This window comes from Acipenser ruthenus, chromosome 1, assembly GCF_902713425.1.
Source record: "Acipenser ruthenus chromosome 1, fAciRut3.2 maternal haplotype, whole genome shotgun sequence".
In the NCBI taxonomy this organism is placed as follows: domain Eukaryota; kingdom Metazoa; phylum Chordata; class Actinopteri; order Acipenseriformes; family Acipenseridae; genus Acipenser; species Acipenser ruthenus.
Window position 1 is genome coordinate 69,485,638 of NC_081189.1, and position 21,835 is coordinate 69,507,472.

The following is a 21,835-nucleotide window of genomic DNA, read 5'->3' on the forward strand; positions in this document are numbered from 1 at the left end:
GTGGGAAACAACTGCCCAGAGCTTATCTAGTTGCTCCGAGTCTGTCGATTGCTTGGAACGGTAACTCTTCTTCTTCTTCTTCTTCTTCCTCGGGGGAGGAGGAGTAACAGAAGAGGATGAGGTAGACTGTGAGGATGGCCTTCTGTCTGGGCTACTTTCCAGGGTGCATCGTCCACTCTCCCTTAGCACAGAGCCAAGTACTTATCTGATACCAGGCTCTCCAGTCAGGTCAATCTTGAAAGGAAAAATGGCGCTGAGATCTGTGAGCGCTGTCTGTTTGTGCCCTCGGGGGCAGTGCATGACTGCACCACAGGCTCACCGAGCAGTTTTGTTATATCTTATTCAGGTTTCGGGTCTCTATGAGGTAAATACCCATACGGTAATGGTTACATTTCATACTTGAAAGGGAACAATATTCACAGCAGGACTTAGAAAATGTTGTCACAACATAATGCAGGATACATGAACACAGTCTGCTTTTAGTAATGCACAGAAAAAATTGAAATCGAAAGAAAAAATAGCAGGGAAGCAGATCTGGGGAAAAAGCTGACAACGAGAAGACACTTAAAACAGGACTAAGAAACTTTACCGTGAGAAAAAAAGTTTCCTTATTGAGATCCTTGTTATCCATATTCTGTATTGAAAGCTTCTGGTGAGGAATATGAGCTTGTCAATCTTTCATCATTCTACCACAGTAGGTATCATAGAAGCAAAGGCTATGCCCACTTCCTGATTACAGATACATGTTAGGAAAGTGCCAAGGACTAAGACGAGTACCACATCGAATGATTTATAATGCTGCTAAATACTTCTGTACCAAATACCATAAAATCATGTGTCTGTAAGCATTGCACCATAGCAGTTGACTTGTAAGAACAAAATTCATATGTTAGGAATAATTATCTGTAATGCTTTTTGCCTGACAAATGTTAAATAAATTAAATTATATTTGAATGGTACGCCTTTATGTTTGATGTTTAATGTTTTATACATGATTTGTTTCACATTCTTTAGCATATCTGTGGTTTTTAAATTTGGTAGAGGGGATGTGTAAACTGCAAATCTACAAACAGCTAACTATCATTCCGGCTATGCATTGCTGCAATAGAATGTATGCACATTGATACCAAGTTGTATCACTAATGGATGAGCAGTTCTCCAGAAATATAAAAAGAATATGAACATATATAAGTACTAATGTACAGGTCTTATAGCATCTCCAACATTCAATACCAGTAAACAGGACATTTATATAGCTTTCATCAATGGAGCTGACCTATTATCTATATGTATATTTGGGGAACTTGCATTTTTAGCTGTAATTAAATTATATATATATATATATATATATATATATATATATATATATATATATATATATATATATATATATATATATATATATATTTTTTTTTTTTTAATTTGATGAAAACAACAGCATAAAAGTATTAAATAATACCCCTTAAATACATACAGACACTCAGTGTGATCATCCTGTGTAAAAACTTCCTGCGCAAAAAATTTACTGACAAGGCCAAACAGAATTATTAACCTGGCAGGTACTTTATCCTTAGTCACATGCCTGGTTTGGATGACATTATGCTTCTCCAAAAATACATGATATTACAGTACGGTATGTACAAAACCTTTAAGTAGAAAAAATGTTTGCATCCATTTGGAATCTTAAGCAATATGAAATGGCAAAACACCTTTTCATTATAAAAAATATAGTTGGTTATTCTAGCCATAACCAAGCATGGCATGTTTGGGGTTATTTTTATACTTTTCAATCTAGGGAAAGGTACTTCAAAAAAGTTAAAGAAGCACTTAAAGTATTTTTTTCATTTCTTCACTTTATTACTCACTTAATAAAAAATCTTACTCAACTTTGAAGATCATTTTTATATTTTAATGTATTGGTAGTTTAAAAACTATGGGCCAAATAGTCAAATGCCTTGCGTGTGTCGCAAGTGGAGTCGTAGAGATTTTTTTTCCGTAAGTCCTTTTTGCAAAAAAAGTCGCACTTTTGAGTGAGATTCAAAATTATGCTGCGTTGGAAAAAATGGGTTTGCGAGTTGTTCTCTCGTGCCTTTCTCTCAAATTTGGGGGTGGTGTCATGAATAGTCCCGCAAGTTCACCACCACGAGCTAAATTCAAAAGTTAATTTGCTTGCAAATCACTATGTTGCACGGAAATCACTTAAGACTGGTTACACTCCTCTTAATTATTTCGCAGAAAGTATTTCAGGAGAATCTCTGTTTCTAGTTAAAGAGTGAACACCTAGCTCTTTACGAGCACTACCTAACACACAGGAACACCCTGACTACAAGTGGGACAGCTAGGCCGTTTCCCCAACCAACAATAAACAAAACCACACAGGTTTAATACAGCACACTTTTACCTCACGACTGACAGGAAGCAGAGTACTCCTTTCTGCCTCCTTCTCCTCAGCAGCTTTGAGCAGTCTGACTGCTCCTCTTAAATACTCTGCACCTGGTCCCAATTTAACAATAGCTACCAGGTGCAGGGGATAATTAATAATAAAACAATTAACAAATTAAATGAAACAATAAAACAATACAATCAAACAAAAAGGTGCATTTTCTCTTCAGGGAGGTTTTAACCCCCTCCCTGCTGTCTCACACCACCTGCTGTCTTACAGTATATATATATATATATATATATATATATATATATATATATACAGTACTGTGCAAAAGTTTTAGGCAGGTGTGAAAAAATGCTGTAAAGTAAGAATGCTTTCAAAAATAGACATGTTAATAGTTTATATTTATCAATTAACAAAATGCAAAGTGAGTGAACAGAAGAAAAATCTACATCAAATCAATATTTGGTGTGACCACCCTTTGCCTTCAAAACAGCATCAATTCTTCTAGGTACACTTGCACACAGTTTTTGAAGGAACTTGGCAGGTAGGTTGGCCAAACATCTTGGAGAACTAACCACAGTTCTTCTGTGGATTTAGGCAGCCTCAGTTGCTTCTCTCTCTTCATGTAATCCCAGACAGACTCGATTATGTTAAGATCAGGGCTCTGTGGGGGCCATACCATCACTTCCAGGACTCCTTGTTCTTCTTTATGCTGAAGATAGTTCTTAATGACTTTCGCTGTATGTTTGGGGTCGTTGTCATGCTGCAGAATAAATTTGGGGTCAATCAGATACCTCCCTGATGGTATTGCATGATGGATAAGTATCTGCCTGTACTTCTCAGCATTGAGGAGACCATTAATTCTGACCAAATCCCCAACTTCATTTGCAGAAATGCAGCCCCAAACTTGCAAGGAACCTCCACCATGCTTCACTGTTGCCTGCAGACACTCATTCGTGTACCGCTCTCCAACCTTCAGCAAACAAACTGCCTTCTGCTACAGCCAAATATTTCAAATTTTGACTCATCAGTCCAGAGCACCTGCTGCCATTTTTCTGCACCCCAGTTCCTGTGTTTTCGTGTATAGTTGAGTCGCTTGGCCTTGTTTCCACGTCGGAGGTATGGCTTTTTGGCCGCAAGTCTTCCATGAAGGCCACTTCTGACCAGACTTCTCCGGACAGTAGACGGGTGTACCAGGGTCCCACTGTTTTCTGCCAATTCTGAGCTGATGGCACTGCTGGACATCTTTCGATTGCGAAGGGAACTAAGCATGATGTGTCTTTCATCTGCTGCAGTAAGTTTCCTTGGCCGACCAATGTGTCTACGGTCCTCAACGTTGCCCGTTTCTTTGTGCTTCTTCAAAAGAGCTTGGACAGCACATCTGGAAACCCCTGTCTGCCTTGACATTTCTGCCTGGGAGAGACCTTGCTGATGCAGTATAACTACCTTGTGTCTTGTTGCTGTGCTCAGTCTTGCCATGGTGTATGACTTTTGACAGTAAACTGTCTTCAGGTCACACCAAATATGGATTTGATGTAGATTTTTCTTCTGTTCACTCACTTTGCATTTAGTTAATTGATAAATATAATCTATTAACATGTCTATTTTTGAAAGCATTCTTACTTTACAGCATTTTCTCACACCTGCCTAAAACATTTGCACAGTACTATATATATATATATATATATATATATATATATATATATATATATATATATATATATACTGAGCATAGGACAGAGGGGGTGCCACCCCCTCTTTGGCGGTGGTGGGGACGACACACAACTATGTACTTTGCCCGTCCACTTTTTTTGCTCTGTGAATATGCACTATTATTCTATGTTTTGTTATGGTTTGGCATTTAAACGGTTTAAATTGAAATAAAAAAGTGGAAAGGCATTCCAGAACTCCAGAAGGCCGACACTGATAAAAAAAACCGTACACGCACCCTACACAAACATTGGTTTGACCCATGGTCCGTGCTGCAGTAATATCTAGCTATATCAAACATTATTAGCACTGTGAATGCAACAGAACCCACACTTTGTGGAGATGGAGATAAATCTCTGAAGTCTAAAATGGGGGCTTGAATCTGACGATGAAAAGAGAAACTCTCTTCAAGAAAAAAGAACCTGCAGCCAAAGTTTGAAATCCCACAGATTGATAGTTGTATCATTTTTTACAGACCCTGGAATGTCTTACTTGCAAGAAAATGACATAGCCCAGTGAAAAAATCAGGAGTAGCTTTTGCTTTCTTTTACTGTTGCCTGCAGCACATAAGTCTCTATTAAACTTCCTACTTCTTGAAAATATTGTTTCTCACCAGTAACAAAAATACCTTTGGTCTGCATAGCACAGATTTTGTGTACAAATATGACAATCAAATAACTCAATTTTGGAAGCCCTGTTCCTCCTTTTTCAGCTTCATCAGTAGTATCAAAACAAAAATCCTTTTTTGTTTATGAGAACTTTTTTGGCTGCCCAAATTCAATTACCACATTCTTAAACTGTGATGTATTCATTTGCAAGCACAGCCAGTAGGACAGTATTGATTAGAGTATACTGTCATGTGCTAGAGCGAGAGCAAGATTAAAAGTGTTTTCTGCTTAATGGCCAGACATAAAATAGGTGGGAATGGCCTCTAATTAGTCAACAAATGCTGCATAATCCAGTTTCCTCCTCAGATACCCCCCTCATTGGTCACCAGCTGCCAGTGTCTTTTGCTTTTTGGAAATCATTGCTGACTGCAGTGAGCACCTCTTTTTTTTAAAGAAAAAAGAAAAGAGCCTCAGCTGCTGGGGTACAGCTTGCTGCCTGCAATGAGTAACAGCTGTCAGTTTATTTTATCTCAACCTTTTCATCATTCGGCAAAAACTGGTTGGTTGAAGCCACCTGAGAGTCCTAAGAATTCATAGGCTACAAGTCATTAGCTAGGACTGCTCAATGATTCAGCGGGAGAAACTCTGTTGAATATTGCCTAAAATAAAATACATGTTAACTCTTGATTTTCTGATGGTCTGCTTGCCTCCTTACTGCTGCAGTCTTATAACCAGGCACTTACGGGTAGATTGCATCATGCTAAGTTGGATGTGTGTTCTGAGAAGTTGCGAAAATTGTACGGCTTTTCAGTTTGCGGTTTCTCTTACGAAGCATCAAATAAAAAAAATCCAGAAATTTAAGGCGGTTCAAAATGAGAGGCGATATAATGTGGGGATGTTTTACTTTTTGGGAGGGAAATGAAGTTACAATTTCCTATATCAGACTGTGTGAGGAGAGTTTAATAAAAATATGTATGTCTGCAAAGAAATTGCTTCATAGGCCTACTGCAGGTGGTAATGTTTTTTCTTCTTAATTCATTCTATAATAAAGGGGCAACAGGAAAAGTAAGACAAAAAACATTGGAACGTTAAAATACTGAAATACAATAAATAAATACAGCATATTTATAAACACTAACAATTAACATCTCAGCTAAATCTGTTTAGACAGACTATAAAATATCTTACTTACTCAACAAAGGAACATTTGTAAAACTTATTACAGAATTTGTAGCATGCAATAGTGTATAGTAAAACGTGTCTTACCCGGCATCATCAGAGAGCACAGTGAGGCTTACACTGGTTTTAGACAGACAAGACTTAGAAATCATGCCAGATTTCATAATAGACATGTTCCGGATTGTACAGGGTATCACACCATTAATTTGGTTGGGAACCCAAAATGATGCCAATACAGAATGCTGGTATGTAGAGGGTCAGGATTAGACACGTATTATTGTGTATTTGGTTATTGTTTTTTTAAATAATTAAAACGCAATAAAAATACAGAAATCTACGTATTTTCTTTTTAAAAAATTCTCAAAAGCTTTGTGCTGTTTACACTTGTATAGTCTACAGTTAGGTTTGGTGTACGTGATATAATGCCCATTTTATAATTAATTTATACTGTATGTTGTGTTATTGTTTTTAAAACTTGAGTTTTCAAGCATGCAAAAGGAGCCTCAACAGAGAGAAGATGCAAAATACCCACTTGAAATTTTTGTTTCAATACAAAGCAATTTTGCGGCATTTTCATTTTAATACCAACATCCCACCTTAGCTAAGAATTTACGTTTAATCTGCCCCTTGGAGAGTTCTTTGGCTGGTTTCACAGACCCCGATTAGCGCTAATCTTGGCCTACCTAATGTTACTTTAGGCAAGGTACTGTAATCGAAGATTAGAGCTAATCAGGGTCTATGAAACCATCCACTTGTGTTTAATTAAGAACATGCGTTCTGCTGAATAGTATGACAAGAAACGGCACTAATCGTTGCAAATATGTACTGTATAAAAAAAGCATCAATGGGTCAAAAAGAATGTCTTGCCATTATTAAACATCAGATCAATCTGACACAGTCAGTAAGTAAATTAGCTTGATTAGTATTATATTTGAAAAAAATATATTTGAGAGCATATTCAAAATTACATAACATAACCAATAACAACTTACATTAGGGGGTACATGGATTACCTAATAATAGTAGAAACATATTACTGTTAAATATATACTGGTATACTATTTTTAAATATATATTTTAAATAATAAAGTTATATATTTAGGGAATATATTGTACAATAGAAGGTGGCCAGTATTTTCAACATCAATCTTATTTATAACCTATAAAAGATGTAGATACTGTGTAGTTACATTCCCTTAAAAGCTATGCTGTTTCTGATCACACAGCTGCCTTCAGTGTATCGTTCAGCCTTGTAGTCGTATAATCATAACACCCAGCACAAAATGAAAGTAGAAGAAACAGAAAGGTAAAAAAAAGGCCTACCATTAAGAAGTGAGCAGCACTAATGTGTTTCGTGACCAATGACTTACAGACTGCACTTGGATCGTTGAACATGTCATTTCGACTATTCTTCCATGCCAGCACCCTCTCCATGTTGACATGTCCAGTAGCTTCGATGTGACGGCTAAATGCGGTCATCTGGTGTGCCTTGCCAATGCCGATGTAAACTTGTGCTTTCTCCAGCAGCTGCAGATCTCCTAAATTCATGGCGATTGTAGAAGCCATCTCAAAATACTTGCAGCCTTTGTCATATTGACCCTATAAAAGAGTCATAAAAGGGAAAGGAAAGGACTACATGGTTATTTTAGAATAGAAAATTGGCACAATATGAGCACTCATTGTAAGTGGATGTTTTCTATGCAAAAGCCCTGGGGTAATTCAGTAGTTACATAGTAGACCTTGTTTGATTGCCTGCGTAACAAAAGCAGGACAGTAACCGTTATGTGTTGGGAATTATTTTTAAGATGAAAACATAAAAGAGAAAAGGTATTGGGGGAGTATGAAATCCCATGCTAGAGCATGTGGTGTGTATACTGAGTCAACAGTGAAACGTGAGTCTATGCGTGATTTTTTTGTTTTGTTTGCTTGAACCTAATACCCAGGGTGGTTGGATGAAACTTAGACTGTGTTAACTGTTAGAATATCTCATCAGCAAACAGTGAAAGGACAGGCAATTTCTGCAGTTCTCTGCCAATTGGTTTGTCTTTCATCTCCCAAATCCAAAGGCAAATCTAGAGGGGGTGCATTAAAATATCAAAAGCTTTCTTTTAGAAGTATAATATTTACTTTTTCAGGCTTACCATTGTCTGGCTTGTTACATTATTTTACCAAATAGGTCCACAGACTGCAAATAGAAAGTGAACCATGGGTGACTTAAAAAACATTTGGACAATTATTATTATTATTTATTTCTTAGCAGACGCCCTTATCCAGGGCGACTTACAATTGTTACAACATATCACATTATACATTATTTCACATTTTACAGATATCACATTATTTTTTTTACATACAATTACCCATTTATACAGTTGGGTTATTACTGGAGCAATCTAGGTAAAGTACCTTGCTCAAGGGTACAACAGCAGTGTCCCCCACTGGGGATTGAACCCACAAGAGTCCAGAGCCCTAACCACTACTCCACACTGCACCAATGGAATGCACCAGTTTTGAGAGTAATTGTTTCTTAAAGTGAGGTCTTATTGCAACTTTGTCTGTTTTATTAAAATGATAAGCTAAATTCTTAACCTAACTTTGAAAAAGCATCAGTAGTAATCTTTATTCATTTTGGTGTGTGGATGTGGGCCACTTTGCCGGATCTTGGTTTCAATTTCAGAAAACATACTATACCACACAGGTATAATATGTTGACTAAAGCAGCAAAACAAAACTGAGGTACCAGTTGTTAACAGATATTAATTATCCTTATCTAGTCTTTATTTATGAATGTTAGTCCTGTGAGCCTTTAAATAAATTCAACATAACATCCAGTAGGAGCTGTGGCATACTCCACTCTGCAGCAATCTTTACTGACTTGGAGCAGCAATGGGCTTCCTCAGAGGCCCCAGCCTTAGCATCTAGCTGAAACATACCATAGTCAGCTAGTTCATTCTAAAGGCCTGCATGGACAGTGCTACATTTTTGAAGTCACCCCTGGTTCACTTTCTATTTGCAGTCAGTGGCCTATTTGATAAAATAATATATCCAAAATTGTGTATGAGGAATGTATGTTATGCTACTTTGTAGAATTATACAAGTAGCTTGCTACAGTACATGTACTGTATCACTTTGTAGCTGGCAGAAAGGCTGACTCAACCTCATGACTCAACCTGCTGTTTTTGCTCTGGAATCTCACTGCATCTCTGGGGTGAATTTAGATTCAATCCCTACTGGGAGTAAGGTTTCCAAACCTTCACATGATTTATCAGTTTTCTCTTGTAAATATTTTACTTTGAGCAGAAATTCTGTTTACCAAGCAATTAACTCTATTGATATCACTTCATGCTGATCTTTACCCTTAAGGAAATGTTTTCAACATTTATATGCTTTTAATGATTTTGCAATGCTTTACACTTTCGTGTCATCATTTTAAAACAATCATCTGAGAATGTTTTCAGTTTCTTAAATTATAATCAATATGCAGCCAAGTCTTTAAAAGCTTAGTTGATTAGTATAGTTGAATAACACCTGCATCGCCTAGGGTTGTCGAGCCTGCTCCGCCTAGGGCTGCCGTGCCTGCTCTGCCTAGGGCTGCCGTGCCTGCTCCGCATAGGGCTGCCGAGCCTGCTCCGCCTATGGCTGCTGAGCCTGCTCCGCCTAGGAGTGTCGAGTCTGCAACACCTAGGGATGCCACGCCTGCATCGCCCGAGGAGGCCTGCTTGCCGTCGACCTGGGAGGCCAGTTCGCCGTCGCCCAGGAAGGCCAGTTCACTGTGGCTCGGGGATGCCTGCACGTCACAGCCCGGGGATGTCTGCACGTCACCACCTGGGGATGCCTGCTCGCCGTCGTCTGGGGAGGCCTGCTTGCGGTCACCTGCACGTCACCACCTGGGGGTCGTTTGCTGCTGACTGCCAGGGATTTGCTGCGGCCTCTGGCGGAATGGGCCACATCACTGTCTACCTTTCTGCTGCCAGTGCTACCAGTGGCAGCATGTCCACTGGCACACCTGCCTTTGCTGGAGGAGCCAGCCTTGGCACTGTCAGCATGTCTGCTGTCAGCCTTGCCGCTGCCAACGTTGCCACGGGTAGCATTTCCGCTGTCGGAGTGGGTCACCCCGCCAACAGCCTTTCCGCTGCCTGCAGGGCCATGGGAGGAGGACTTCGCTCCGCTGTCAGCATATCTGCTGACAGCATTGCCATTGGAGTAGGACCTTGCTCCGATGTCGGCATTTCCGCTGACAGCATTGCCACTGGCTGCATTGGCGCTGCCAGGATCACTCCAGCTGGAGGAGCCAGCCTTGGTGCTGTTGGCACATCTGCTGACAGCATTGCCGCTGTCAGCATTGCAGCTGCCAGTGTTGCCAAAAGCAGCCTTTCTGCTGCTGGAGTGTGCCATCCCACTGTCAGCATTTCCGCTGCCAGGATTGCCGCTCGTGGGCCCCTTAATGCCTCTGTTCTTGGCCCAGGACTACTGGCAAGACTTTGGGGATTTTAAAGGGGGGAGGTGGCCTTTGAGGCCATGTGTGCTATGCACAAGGGGGGAGAAGTGTGACGGGGTACACCCCGCCCCTGTGTGTATTATATTATTTGTGTTGTATTATAATTTAAAATGTCTTTAGTTTGTAAAAACACAATATTTTTATTGTTATTTTGCAGCATGGGTTGAGTTAAAATTCCCCAAATGCCAAACTCATGTAGAATGTGACCATCTCCAGATTAATTAATTTATTGCTACATTTGGAGACGGTCACATGCATAAAAACCTGCAGCTTTGTCTGAGCAAGGTTGGAGTGTTCAGGAGTGGAGAACAGGAGAAGAGAGAGGAGGTAAAAGAAGAAATCTAAAGAAACAATTGCTACACGTATTGGTTCAACACCAGCACGATACTTGTTTTAGTTATTACTTATTTGTGTATTTTTTTTGGCCAACGTGCCTTTTTGTTTTATAAACTGTTTCTGTTTTGTTAAATCTTTTTATTTACAATTAAAAGGTGCAAGCAGCGTATTCATACCCCAGAACTGTCTGTGCCTGTCTTCTTCCGGGTCTGTGACGTCACACCACCCAGCCAGCCTGCCACAATCATGCATATCATATACATATAATTCTACTTTCAATTAATCATAGTAATTTAATATAATAACTTACCCTATTATTATAAATGACTCCGAGGCACATACATGCATCTTGCAAACTGCGACTCTGGTCACTGCTCTTTGCCACCTGAATAAACTTTTCCAGATACTTAACAGATTCAGTTATTTTACCCTGACTGAAAAAAAAGAAGTGCATTTTTAAAATTAGAAATACAGCCAAATCAGACAATGTTCTAAAATAACATACATATTTTGATATACCGGTACTTATCCATGCTTTTGAAATTGTTAACAGATGGCATTTATAAACCAACACTACTTTATTTTAAGTTTGCTCCATACTGGTACTATATTCCAAGGGGATGTGTGCATTAGAAATACACACAAGCTACACCTACAAAAACTAGTATAACTGAAAAAAGAAAAGAAAAATGGTTGTGATAAATTTGACATTTAAATCCATGACATACTATTTTAATAGTGAAGATCATATTTAGTAATGGGGTAAAGTGCAATGTTATTCAGTGTATTGTCACACTTCATTTGAATTGTGTTGTTCTTTTCAGCCAATATCAGTCCATTGCAGAACAAACATCAAATGGAAACTAGGCTTTCTATTCAGCTTCAATGTTCCCTATTCACTGGCTATATAAAATCCAAACCATGATTGTTCTTATTGAAACATGGATATTGACATATTTAAGTGAAAGGGTCTAAACTCTAAGCAGACATTAAATACTCAAAAACCTTACAAACAAAAAGTGAATGTTCAAATAAAGCTACTTCAAAATTTAAATGGCTTGATTGCGACATAATAATAATAATAATAATAATAATAATAATAATAATAATAATAATAATAATAATATAGGAAGCAACATGTGTAATAAATGTTTAGGTTTATGTTTCTACTTCTTGAACCACTAGCTGGTGTTCCTATCTTCCCTTTCAGATGATACTGGGAGGTATTCAAATATCTTGGGAGGAAAATGGATCCCTTGGTCCACAGATTGAGAATGAGATAGTGCAGACTATTTGTGTATCAAGGTGTTTCCAATTTCCAACTGGGAAAACAGGACTGTTAACACCCACCTCCCCTGACAACTGTCCAATTATGTATATCACACTTGGCCTACTGTTTGCAGTAGAAGTAATCAATAAAGGATGTGGTTGAGTGAACATAGATTTTGGTTGAACCAATGCATGAAAACTTAATCATTTGCTCAGAGTGGAGAAATCAAATAGAGCAGGGATGAAACAGCCACTCAGGGGTTTGTCGATTGCGCCACCAAGTTTGTGGGCCTGAGCTGTTAGTAATAAAGCAAATGGGATCAGTGACAGGTGGAAATCTAAAAGGCTGCTTCTATTTCATGAATTAATGTAAACACTACCCATGTAATTATTTTTGTGGTCATTTTTGGAAGAACCCGCAGGTCCAATTTAATGAAAATCCTCCGCTTACTGGGGCGTTTAATTGTATAGAAGGAAAATCTAAGTATGAACAGTAAAATAAAAAAAAAAACGAAAGCACAATCCAACAAGTGGAAAATTTTATTCAGTTTAAACATAGCATTTCTTTCAAGATTCAAAGTCTTATTGATCCATCCTGGAAAGGCTAAATATAAATGAAACACAGTATGTGAAGCCCTAACATTTGTTTTTAAACTGACGTGAAATCATTTTTCTACAGCCCTGGAAATCCATTTGAGTTGTATACTATATAGCACAAAATGAATCACTTTTAAATACTTGTTTAAACAATATTGCTAGATAAATTAGCTTTTATGGAGATTTGTAATTTATATTTATATATATATATATATATATATATATATATATATATATATATATATATATATATATATATATAAAGAATTCTCACAATAATTTGTAATGCGCTTGCAAATCACACAACTGCTTTTATTTAAAAAATAATGTGTTTAAAAATAAACCGTAATATAAACAACTAAGTATTGTATGACCCCGTTGTTTGTACTTTTTAAGCCTTAATTTATGGCATTACTATTTTTGGCTGTTAGTTTTGAACACGTTATCATTATGTTTAGAATTAATAAAATGTCTTGCTGTGAGGACCGGAACAGCACGGTGGGTTTTGTTTACACACAGACAGAACATACACGGTGCATTAACAAAAAGATGTGAAGTTAATGATATCAGCTTGGGTCTTTCTGTTTTCTGTCATTGTGGGGTATTTAAGGAAAACAGAATCAATCATTTTAAAAAAAGAAAAAAACTAATAGCTAAATACTTCTAAACTTTTCAAAAGTAGGCTACTTCAATGAACATATTATCTAGTTGCTCATTTTCTGCAAATTGTTAAACTACTGTTTTTATTTAACCCTTTGCAGCAACGTTACCATGATTTCAATGAGCTGGTGATGTGTTTGGTACGTTTGTAAATATGTTGAAAATGGTGAACAACCCATAAGCAAGTTTAAAGCCTAAAACATGGCTGTATAACTTATATATTATAAGGTTCTGCAAAAAAGATCAAATAAATATTAAAAGTCAGGTGATGCCATATACATGGTAACGACAGGTGTGAGCATGGTACTTTCTTGTTACTTGTATGTGTCTAGCCCTTCACACGCAACCTGGCATGGTACGCTATAAGATAACATTTACCCATTTTTTTCTCTTGCTGGATGCAGTACCTTGTCCCTGCAGTATTGTGCTAGATTTAAAATTAATGTTTGCATTTTTCTGTTCCGTACTATTATGTATCACGCGTGTGTGCGTAGCCCTTTATTGTGAACTGTTGAGAACTCCTACCACTGGACTAATACCAGTAAATCTACAGATCTCTTCATCACTCAGTAGAGTGGCAAGGAAAATATTTATTTGTTTCTGTGAATGTGTTTGTGCATTCAGCCTCAATTTGTTGTGTTAATAATACCACCCCCAGAGTATGACCAAAACATGTACAATTCATTCTAATTTAAATGCTGTATTGAGCACATGGTAACCACTAGTCTTCAAGAGAGTCATGGCTGGATATAGCCTCACATCTGGTCATTATAACGACAAGTTAACCTTACCTTTCAAGGGCTTTGGCCATAGCTTCGAAGGCTTTTCCTAGACCATTGCTATCACCCAGAGCCGTGGAGATTTCCATAAACATATTCAGATACTATGGAATAGAAAACAAGGAAAAATAGCTGTCAGTCACAACATATTGCTCTTTGCATCATAACTGTCATCCTACACAGTTAATTAATTACAGTATACGCAGCGGAATCTGACTTTTGGGACACCTCTTTATAAACACCATCTGTCTGCGGTAAGCCCTTTTCTCCATCCTGAACAATATTAAAGGCCACATTTCCCCAGTATCAGGGATAGCTGTCATAAGTTTCAGTGTTGCCACTGTTTATGACAGAACAGCATAGTTGAATACAAAATCATTTTTGCTATAGTTAGAAGTGCTTATTGTAAAAATTATGAACATGCATCCTAGGGAATTATGTTGTAGATTTTTTAATAATAGACAGATTATAATTTTGTTTTGCACTGGAACAAACTGAGAGAAAATAAATGTGGGTTTCCCACTTGGTTCAATATCAGATTTCATGTCTAACTTTATTACATTTTATGCCAGGGCTGGTACACCTCACCTCAATAATTACCATCATGAAGTTATTTACTCTCTACATTATTAAAGCTATTTTTACACCTTTGGTAAAGATTAACGCTATTGACATTTCTCCTACATACTTGGTTTACTGAATGCTATGGGGCATAACTTTCTATGTGGCCAGGAAATTACAGTACTGCTGCCTCTTCTGCAATACATCATTCATGAGTAATCACCCCAATTATATTACTTCAATAGAAATGTAACCAAGTGTTTTCTAATATGTATATAGAACAATAACTAAATGTTTGTTTGGTTTAAAAGTTCATAAGTAGATTCACAATTATACGTGAAATTCCTATTTTTTTAAGTTGGAATCTGCTTGGTTTACATAGCTGACTTGAACATAGTTTTTCATTTCATTGACATACTATCAAAACAGCTCATGCAAAATTGGTACTACTACTACTACCACTAATAATAATAATAATAATAAGAAGAAGAAGAAGAAGTTTATGTTTTTGGTTTCAAAAACGATTATCTGCATGCTGGAATGACTGCACCATACATTGAGAAAGGTCTCGAAGCTTGTAAATAACTTTGATACTTCAACTGTTTATTATTGTGGATCACATCTAATAAAATTACAAACAATTTTTTTTGTACAGAGCCTACCAATATTATATGTTGTGCCACTGATAAGTTAAATCAATCATGCAATCTTTATTTTATATAGCACCTTTCATAGTGGACCACCATCACAAGGCACTTTACAAGATGCAGTAACAACAAGAAAATCCGTAATACTTGAAATAAGTTGTCATTACAGTTATCTTAACTTTTTATCTAAAGAGTTATTTTTCTAGTCAATATAGAAGAATTGTACACGTAAACTATACAGTGTGGATTTCCACCTCTTATTAAATTGTATTGAAAAAGACCAATTGTTTATAGTTTGAACAACACCAGTACTGTATTTACTGTAGAAATATTGCATGAATCACTAGTATAGGGAATTGGGGGACATGCTGTAGGAGCACTATATCCGAGGTGCGTTATAACCGAGAGCCTTATAGCGAGGGAGCACTGTATGTATGCTTTCTGTTTTTGGGAACCCTTTCTTTTAGATCTACATTTTGGTTTGTTTTCACTGTGCCCAGTGTCAATGCTATGTTTAACACATCACATTCATTTGTTTGTTTTTTATTTTCTGCTGCTTTCTTTTTTGTAATCCTCTTAAGGTCATGCAATTTTTTTTTAAATGTCAAGTGTCTGTCTCTTTCAGTGTTCCAGTGAATTTATTTTTAGGTATTTCATTCCATGTTTCTTTTCTTAATGTTTTTTGGCCCTGCGAAATGTTAAATAATATTTATTGATTGTTTTCAATTTCACTAACTAACAGGTTAATTTCGTCTTTGTGGAAATTTGCTTTCCTTTTCTTTTTGACCGGTGCTAAAGTTGCATCAAGGTCTGAGTCTGCAGAAGCCGTAGCTCGATCCTATTATATTTGCCAACTACTTCTTGTTCACTATGCCACTCATTTATCTTTGCCAGGTGGAAGTTACAAATCTTGACTTTGCCGTTGCAAATCTATGTATAATGAGATGCAATTTCTGATCTCTCCTATATAATGAGCAGTCATTTATGCTGTTCGTAAACTTGCAGTGATATTACAGAAGTTGTTCATGAAAAAGCGCTGCTGCGAAGGATGGAGGCTACAAATTTGCAGTATTAACAAACACATAAGTAATATTAGTACATAGAGCCCAGTAAGTGTATGTAGAAGTAAGGGATGGCTGAAGGAGTGAAATCAGTTTAGACCAGTTTAAAGAATAGCTATAAACATATTTTGCAGCATTACAGAGCACTTAGAAAAAGGAGCATTTCATTTTTAAAAAAACAAAACAGCATACAATTTTGTAATTACAAACCTTCTTTATTTTATCAAAACAGACTTCAGGTAAGGATTTGTTTAATGTAAGTGAACTGGGCCCATTAACTGATTTCTGGCATGCTGATGTTGCACAGACATTTCTTACAGCAGTGAGGTTTTTTCCTCCTACTCTCTAGTCCTTGAGCACAATTCACACAATCAGCTGCAACATTAATCAAACAGATCATCAGCTAATGATTTCTGACAAGCGGAGCAATAACGGGTTGAAGACCAACCTCATGTACCGCTTCTGAATATGTTACTGGAGCCAGCTCACTGGGTGCTGGTAGACTGCTAATGTAAAGGGTGGCTAGACACTTTCACACAAAGCACTTAGTGCCTTAGAAATCCACATGCTGCAGAAGCTTTTTGATAGTACTGTAAAAAGCTCCGGGTGCTGGTGCTGTCACATGTGAATGTTTCTGAATAAACACTGTCAGATTTCACACATACTTCTATTATTGCTCTGAGCACACTCTTAAACTCAGGGGAAATGTTTAAGGAGGACAGAGATGTTTTGGACTCCTGTAGTGGATTGTTCATGCACTGGGCTTGCAACGTATCCAGACAACTTTTAATAATCAAGAAAATCACACAGACTCATTTAATTTGAAGTTTTAACGAATCAGAGCAGTAATTGTGCTCCTTCTGTTTATTAAAAGCTTAAAAATTGATTGGGTGGTTGCAGACCACAGCAAATCCCAAGCAATAGGCAGTCTGGGCGATTCTAGTGCCTTTACAGGTTTAACAGCATTAATACTTCAACACAGTAATACAGGTATGGTGATCACATACCCAGCCCTTAGGCTAGATATGCAAACCGCTACACCTTATAGCAATGCATCAATATAAATGAGATATAAATTCAAAGTTGTTCTTACCTTCCACTATATGGAAGTGTAGTTGTAGAATACAACATAAAAACAAGAGCTGTCTTTAAAGGCAGACTTCTGAATACGACCAAACAGCAACCAGCTTTTTCAGAGATCTTCAGAGCATGGACCACACAACTTGCAGTTCACAAGTTGAGTGACACTTGACTAGGATTTTACCTCAGCTTTTATAGTTTTTTCTCCAATTAATATGTCAGAAGACCCAATTAAATCTAATTATTTGCTCTGTTTTGACAGCTCTTTGTGTGAATAATATATTTCAAAAAGTACCAGTGACCCCCTTTTCAAAATTAATTGAATGTGAGCTCATGGTTCACTATCTTCCACCCCTCCTTTCCCTAAAAATTAGATGAACTGAAGTTGACAGGGTCCTTGCTACCAAATAAAATACAGGTATAACAATAAATAATAATAATCTTTATATGTATATGTGAATGTATGTGTATGTATATATATTTTTAATATGTAACACCAGCTGTATTTGATTATATTAACCTGGGTCAAAAATATATGTCCCTCTTAGCAGCATATTATGTTACCTTTTCAGTGTGTTGTCAATGGGCTAGTTTAACTTCATATACAAATGTGTGTTAACACACAATGGCCAGTCCAGTTATTTTCATTTAAATTCAGACTACAATGAACATGTTAAATATAATATATACATATTAACTATACCATGCTTGGACTAAGCCTGACCGCTCTCTGTTTCTAAAAAATCTCCTGCGCAAGCAGGTTTCATTCAATCTCACTTAAAGGACCACCCTACAATATCCTGGAGGCCACTCAAATACATTGAAAATAAATGCAAAATATCGCTGTATAACTTGTTACAAGCATCTCTATGGAATAATCAATTAATCCTTATTGGATATATATATATATATATATATATATATATATATATATATATATATATAGTGGAAAGATTGGATCGAAGCAGGAATATGGACGATATCAGACCTGTATAAAAATGGTAAATTAATTGCGCCATGTGAATTCCAGAAAACGACGCAGGTATTCTCTGCTAATTATTTTAGAATAATACAAATTCTTCAAGCGCTTACAGATGCAAACAAAAATATAAATTTAATTCCATTCCCTCCAGTTTGGAAGATTTTATTCATGAGAATTATAACAAAAAACATCTGGCATCTGGGATTTATAGCTACTTGAGTAAAGGGTCACAACATCTACATGAGCATCTTAGAAATAAATGGAATGCAGAACTAGAGCTAGAATTAAACTATGAGTCTTGGGAAATGATTTGGAAACATTGTTTCAATTTGTGTAGAGAAGCTAAAACACAGGCTATACAATTTAACATACTCCACATCTATTGGACACCACAAAAGCTCTTTAAAGCCAATCTAAAAGATAACAGTGAGTGCTGGAGATGCTCTGCTAAAGATGCAGTCTATGAACACATGTTTGTAAACTGTCCTCTTTTAGAGGGGTACTTTAGTAAAATTACAACAGAATCGATCAGGGTTGAGCCTGCTTTGATTATACTCGGTGTAGGCCTGAATTCATTTGAAAAGAAATCTGAGGGTAAATTCCACACTCAAGTATAAGGACACAGCTGACTTTTTTTCTTTTCTTTTCAAGTATTGTTATTTATTTATTCTCATTGATATCAGAAGCATACTTTGACACCCACGATCTGCATTCCATGCTATTGACTATGCCATACAGGTGTGGTAGGAGCAGGGTGCGTGGTGAGTGGGGAGCAGTTAGAAGGGGCTTTCAGCAGGAGTAGGAGTAAGGGATACACATGTGCAGACTGCATCCACAGGCATCCACAGGCAGCGTTCTTGGCTGGCTGGCAACCGGGACATTTGTCCAGGGCCCTGAGCTGCAGAGAGGGCCCACAGCCCAGGTTAAAATAAATACATAAATAAAAATCGCTATTTTACAATTTAAAATCCACTCTTACTGGTCACGTGCACGCTGGAGGACGGCAAGAGAGAGCGAGAGAGAGACTAACAGAAAAAAATGAAAAAACAGCGATGCAGCGAAATGAACAAAAGGAAAAGCAAGCTGTGAAAAATACCTGCTGGAAAAAAAAAATTAGAGACTATCAAATTTCAATTTTAAATCCTATAAAAAACAACAAATGTTGCTGAAGAGTTTTGGCGTCGCTACTGTTCCAAATACCGGGCCTGAAGAATTAGAAAGTACTGTACAGAACAAGGAGTCGGACCCAGTCTGCCCACATCACCAATTAACGATCAAGGCAACTTCAATCTGCCTTTACCCACAGACTTGTGGAATAACATTCTAGTGAGATTCAACAAAACTAGTAAATCCATTCAAGCAGAAAACATCGAACTGTCAGTGGTAGTTGAATTACTTGAATCTCTGAAAACATTTCTGGATGAGATTCGTGATCATTTTGATGATTTTGAAAACCGTGCAATGGAAACTGCAGTGCTGAAGAACCGCGGTAAAGTTTGATGTTCGATATTCAACATTAGTTTGCACACTGCATAGCGCATACAGACCTGGCATACGGAAAAAGGCTTTTTTTAAAACCTTATTTACAGCTAATATAGAGCTTTCAAAACAACTGTACATTAAAACCATTGTTTTACCTGCGAAGCCCAGGAATAATTTGTGAAAACAGATGGCATATCGCATAACTTTGCATACAGACCTGGCATGCGTAAAAGGCTTGTTTACCTTACTTCCAGGAGCTTCACAGCTTCCAAAAAGATGGTGCTGCGATACATTTTTTATTAATGTGGCCGCTGCAAAATTTGTCAAGCCCACAAACTTTAAACTGCTTCTGTTCGAAAACCATTTAGCTGATTGAATCCAAACATGGTAAATATAATCTTGGGGAAAGTAGAATTGCAACTTTGAAAAGTATTCTTCCTCCTTGAAAGGTAACAAAATGTGTTTTTTTTAAAGTGTATGTTCCCATGTGTTGCTACAACTGTTTAATTAAGGTGCGTGTATTATTTATTGGTGGGGCTTGCGAAGCAAGAGTCCCCACTTTAAATCTTCTACATACTATTTCTTCTTCTTCTTCTTCGGCACGCTACTCCTCTTAAGCTAGAAACGCTGTTCAGACTTTAAAACGTGTAGACCGGTCTGGAATAGTGTGCTTGTATACAACTTTTTGATATATTTTATACTTTTTAAACTATTAAGCTTTTTGTCCTTTTTTTGTCCATCTTCCTTCACTTTAATGGGACTTTTTTCAACATTCTAAAGCTCCCCATTATTTAAAAACTCCCAGACTTCCAACATTCTATTTACTGTAAATGATGTAACTTTTGACACAAATCAGCTACTTTGACCACTTTCCCAACAAGTAAGACAAAAAGTTAGAGCATATGGAATCTTCATCTACTTCTCTGTTATTCAAATCTGAACTCAAAACAGAAATAACTTTTACCAATCAAGAGGTACAGCTGTTTTAGTATCCGCATCAACTAAATTTTCTCTAAATGACCACTTTACCAACAAGCTAGACAAAAAGTTAGAATAAAACAGAAATGGTGTCTACCAATCAAGAGGTACAGCTGTTTTAGTAACCGCATCAACTTCTTTCAGTAGCCTACTTCCCACTGTTGAATCAAATTATAGCACATTCTAAGCATGAGACAATTAGTAAACAATGTGACTTTTGACACAAATCAGCTACTTTGACCACTTTCCCAATAATGTAAGCCCCACAACTTTACTTGTAAAGTTACCATCTAGTTTTTATCTTGAAAACACAGACATTGATTTTTCTCAGTTTCTTTATTATTATTTTTTTATATTATTATTGTTATTATTATAATTATTATTAGCTGCATTGTAAAACAGACATTTTTTCTTCTTTTTTTTTTCAAGGTTTGGTTTTGTTTCTTTGGTTATGCGAGATGCCATCTGTTTTCACAAATTATTCCTGCGGTTCACAGGTAAAACAATGGTTGTGAAATAATTCACAATTAGTCTTCTTTAATGTACAGTTGTTTTGAAAGCTCTATAGCTGCTGTAAATAAGGTAAAAAAAAAAAACAGCGCGACGGCAGAGATGACCACCCACTGCTCTGCAGGACCACGATTGCCGCAGTGTAACTAAAGTTTTACTACAGGGCAGAGATTTCGTGTCCATATTTTCCTAACGATTCTGGACGCTCTTTCAACAGATTGCTTGCACCGATCAAAAGCTTATGTTGCTGTGCACAACTTGTTTGGCTTCCTTACAGACTTTCAGAACATGTCAGAATACGATATCAAAAACAAAGCTGCTACACTCGTGCAAACCTATCCTGCAGATTTGGACGAATATTTCCCATCATAAATGCTCCAGTTGACTAAATTTGTTTCTTGTAAGGACAAGAGAACAGCGTTTGACCACCTTCAACTTATGCTGAATTCTCCACATTTCTGAATGTCACCACTGCTCTGTGCATTTACCTATCCTTAATGTGCACTAAC

The 21,835-nt window shown here is 37.1% G+C and overlaps 1 protein-coding gene across 2 annotated transcripts in view; it reads right to left on the reverse strand.

Annotated features, from left to right (window-relative positions):
- The window catches only part of ttc29 (tetratricopeptide repeat domain 29), an 84,912-nt gene that overhangs the window by 20,883 nt on the left and 42,194 nt on the right, over positions 1–21,835 (reverse strand). For both annotated transcript variants that reach the window (XM_059028650.1, XM_034921114.2), the window contains exons 8-10: positions 14,038–14,129; positions 11,031–11,154; positions 7,257–7,485 (exon numbers count right to left, since the gene is read on the reverse strand). In XM_059028650.1, the coding sequence (XP_058884633.1) occupies positions 7,257–7,485; positions 11,031–11,154; positions 14,038–14,129 (445 nt within the window). The remainder of the gene's footprint in view (positions 1–7,256; positions 7,486–11,030; positions 11,155–14,037; positions 14,130–21,835) is intronic.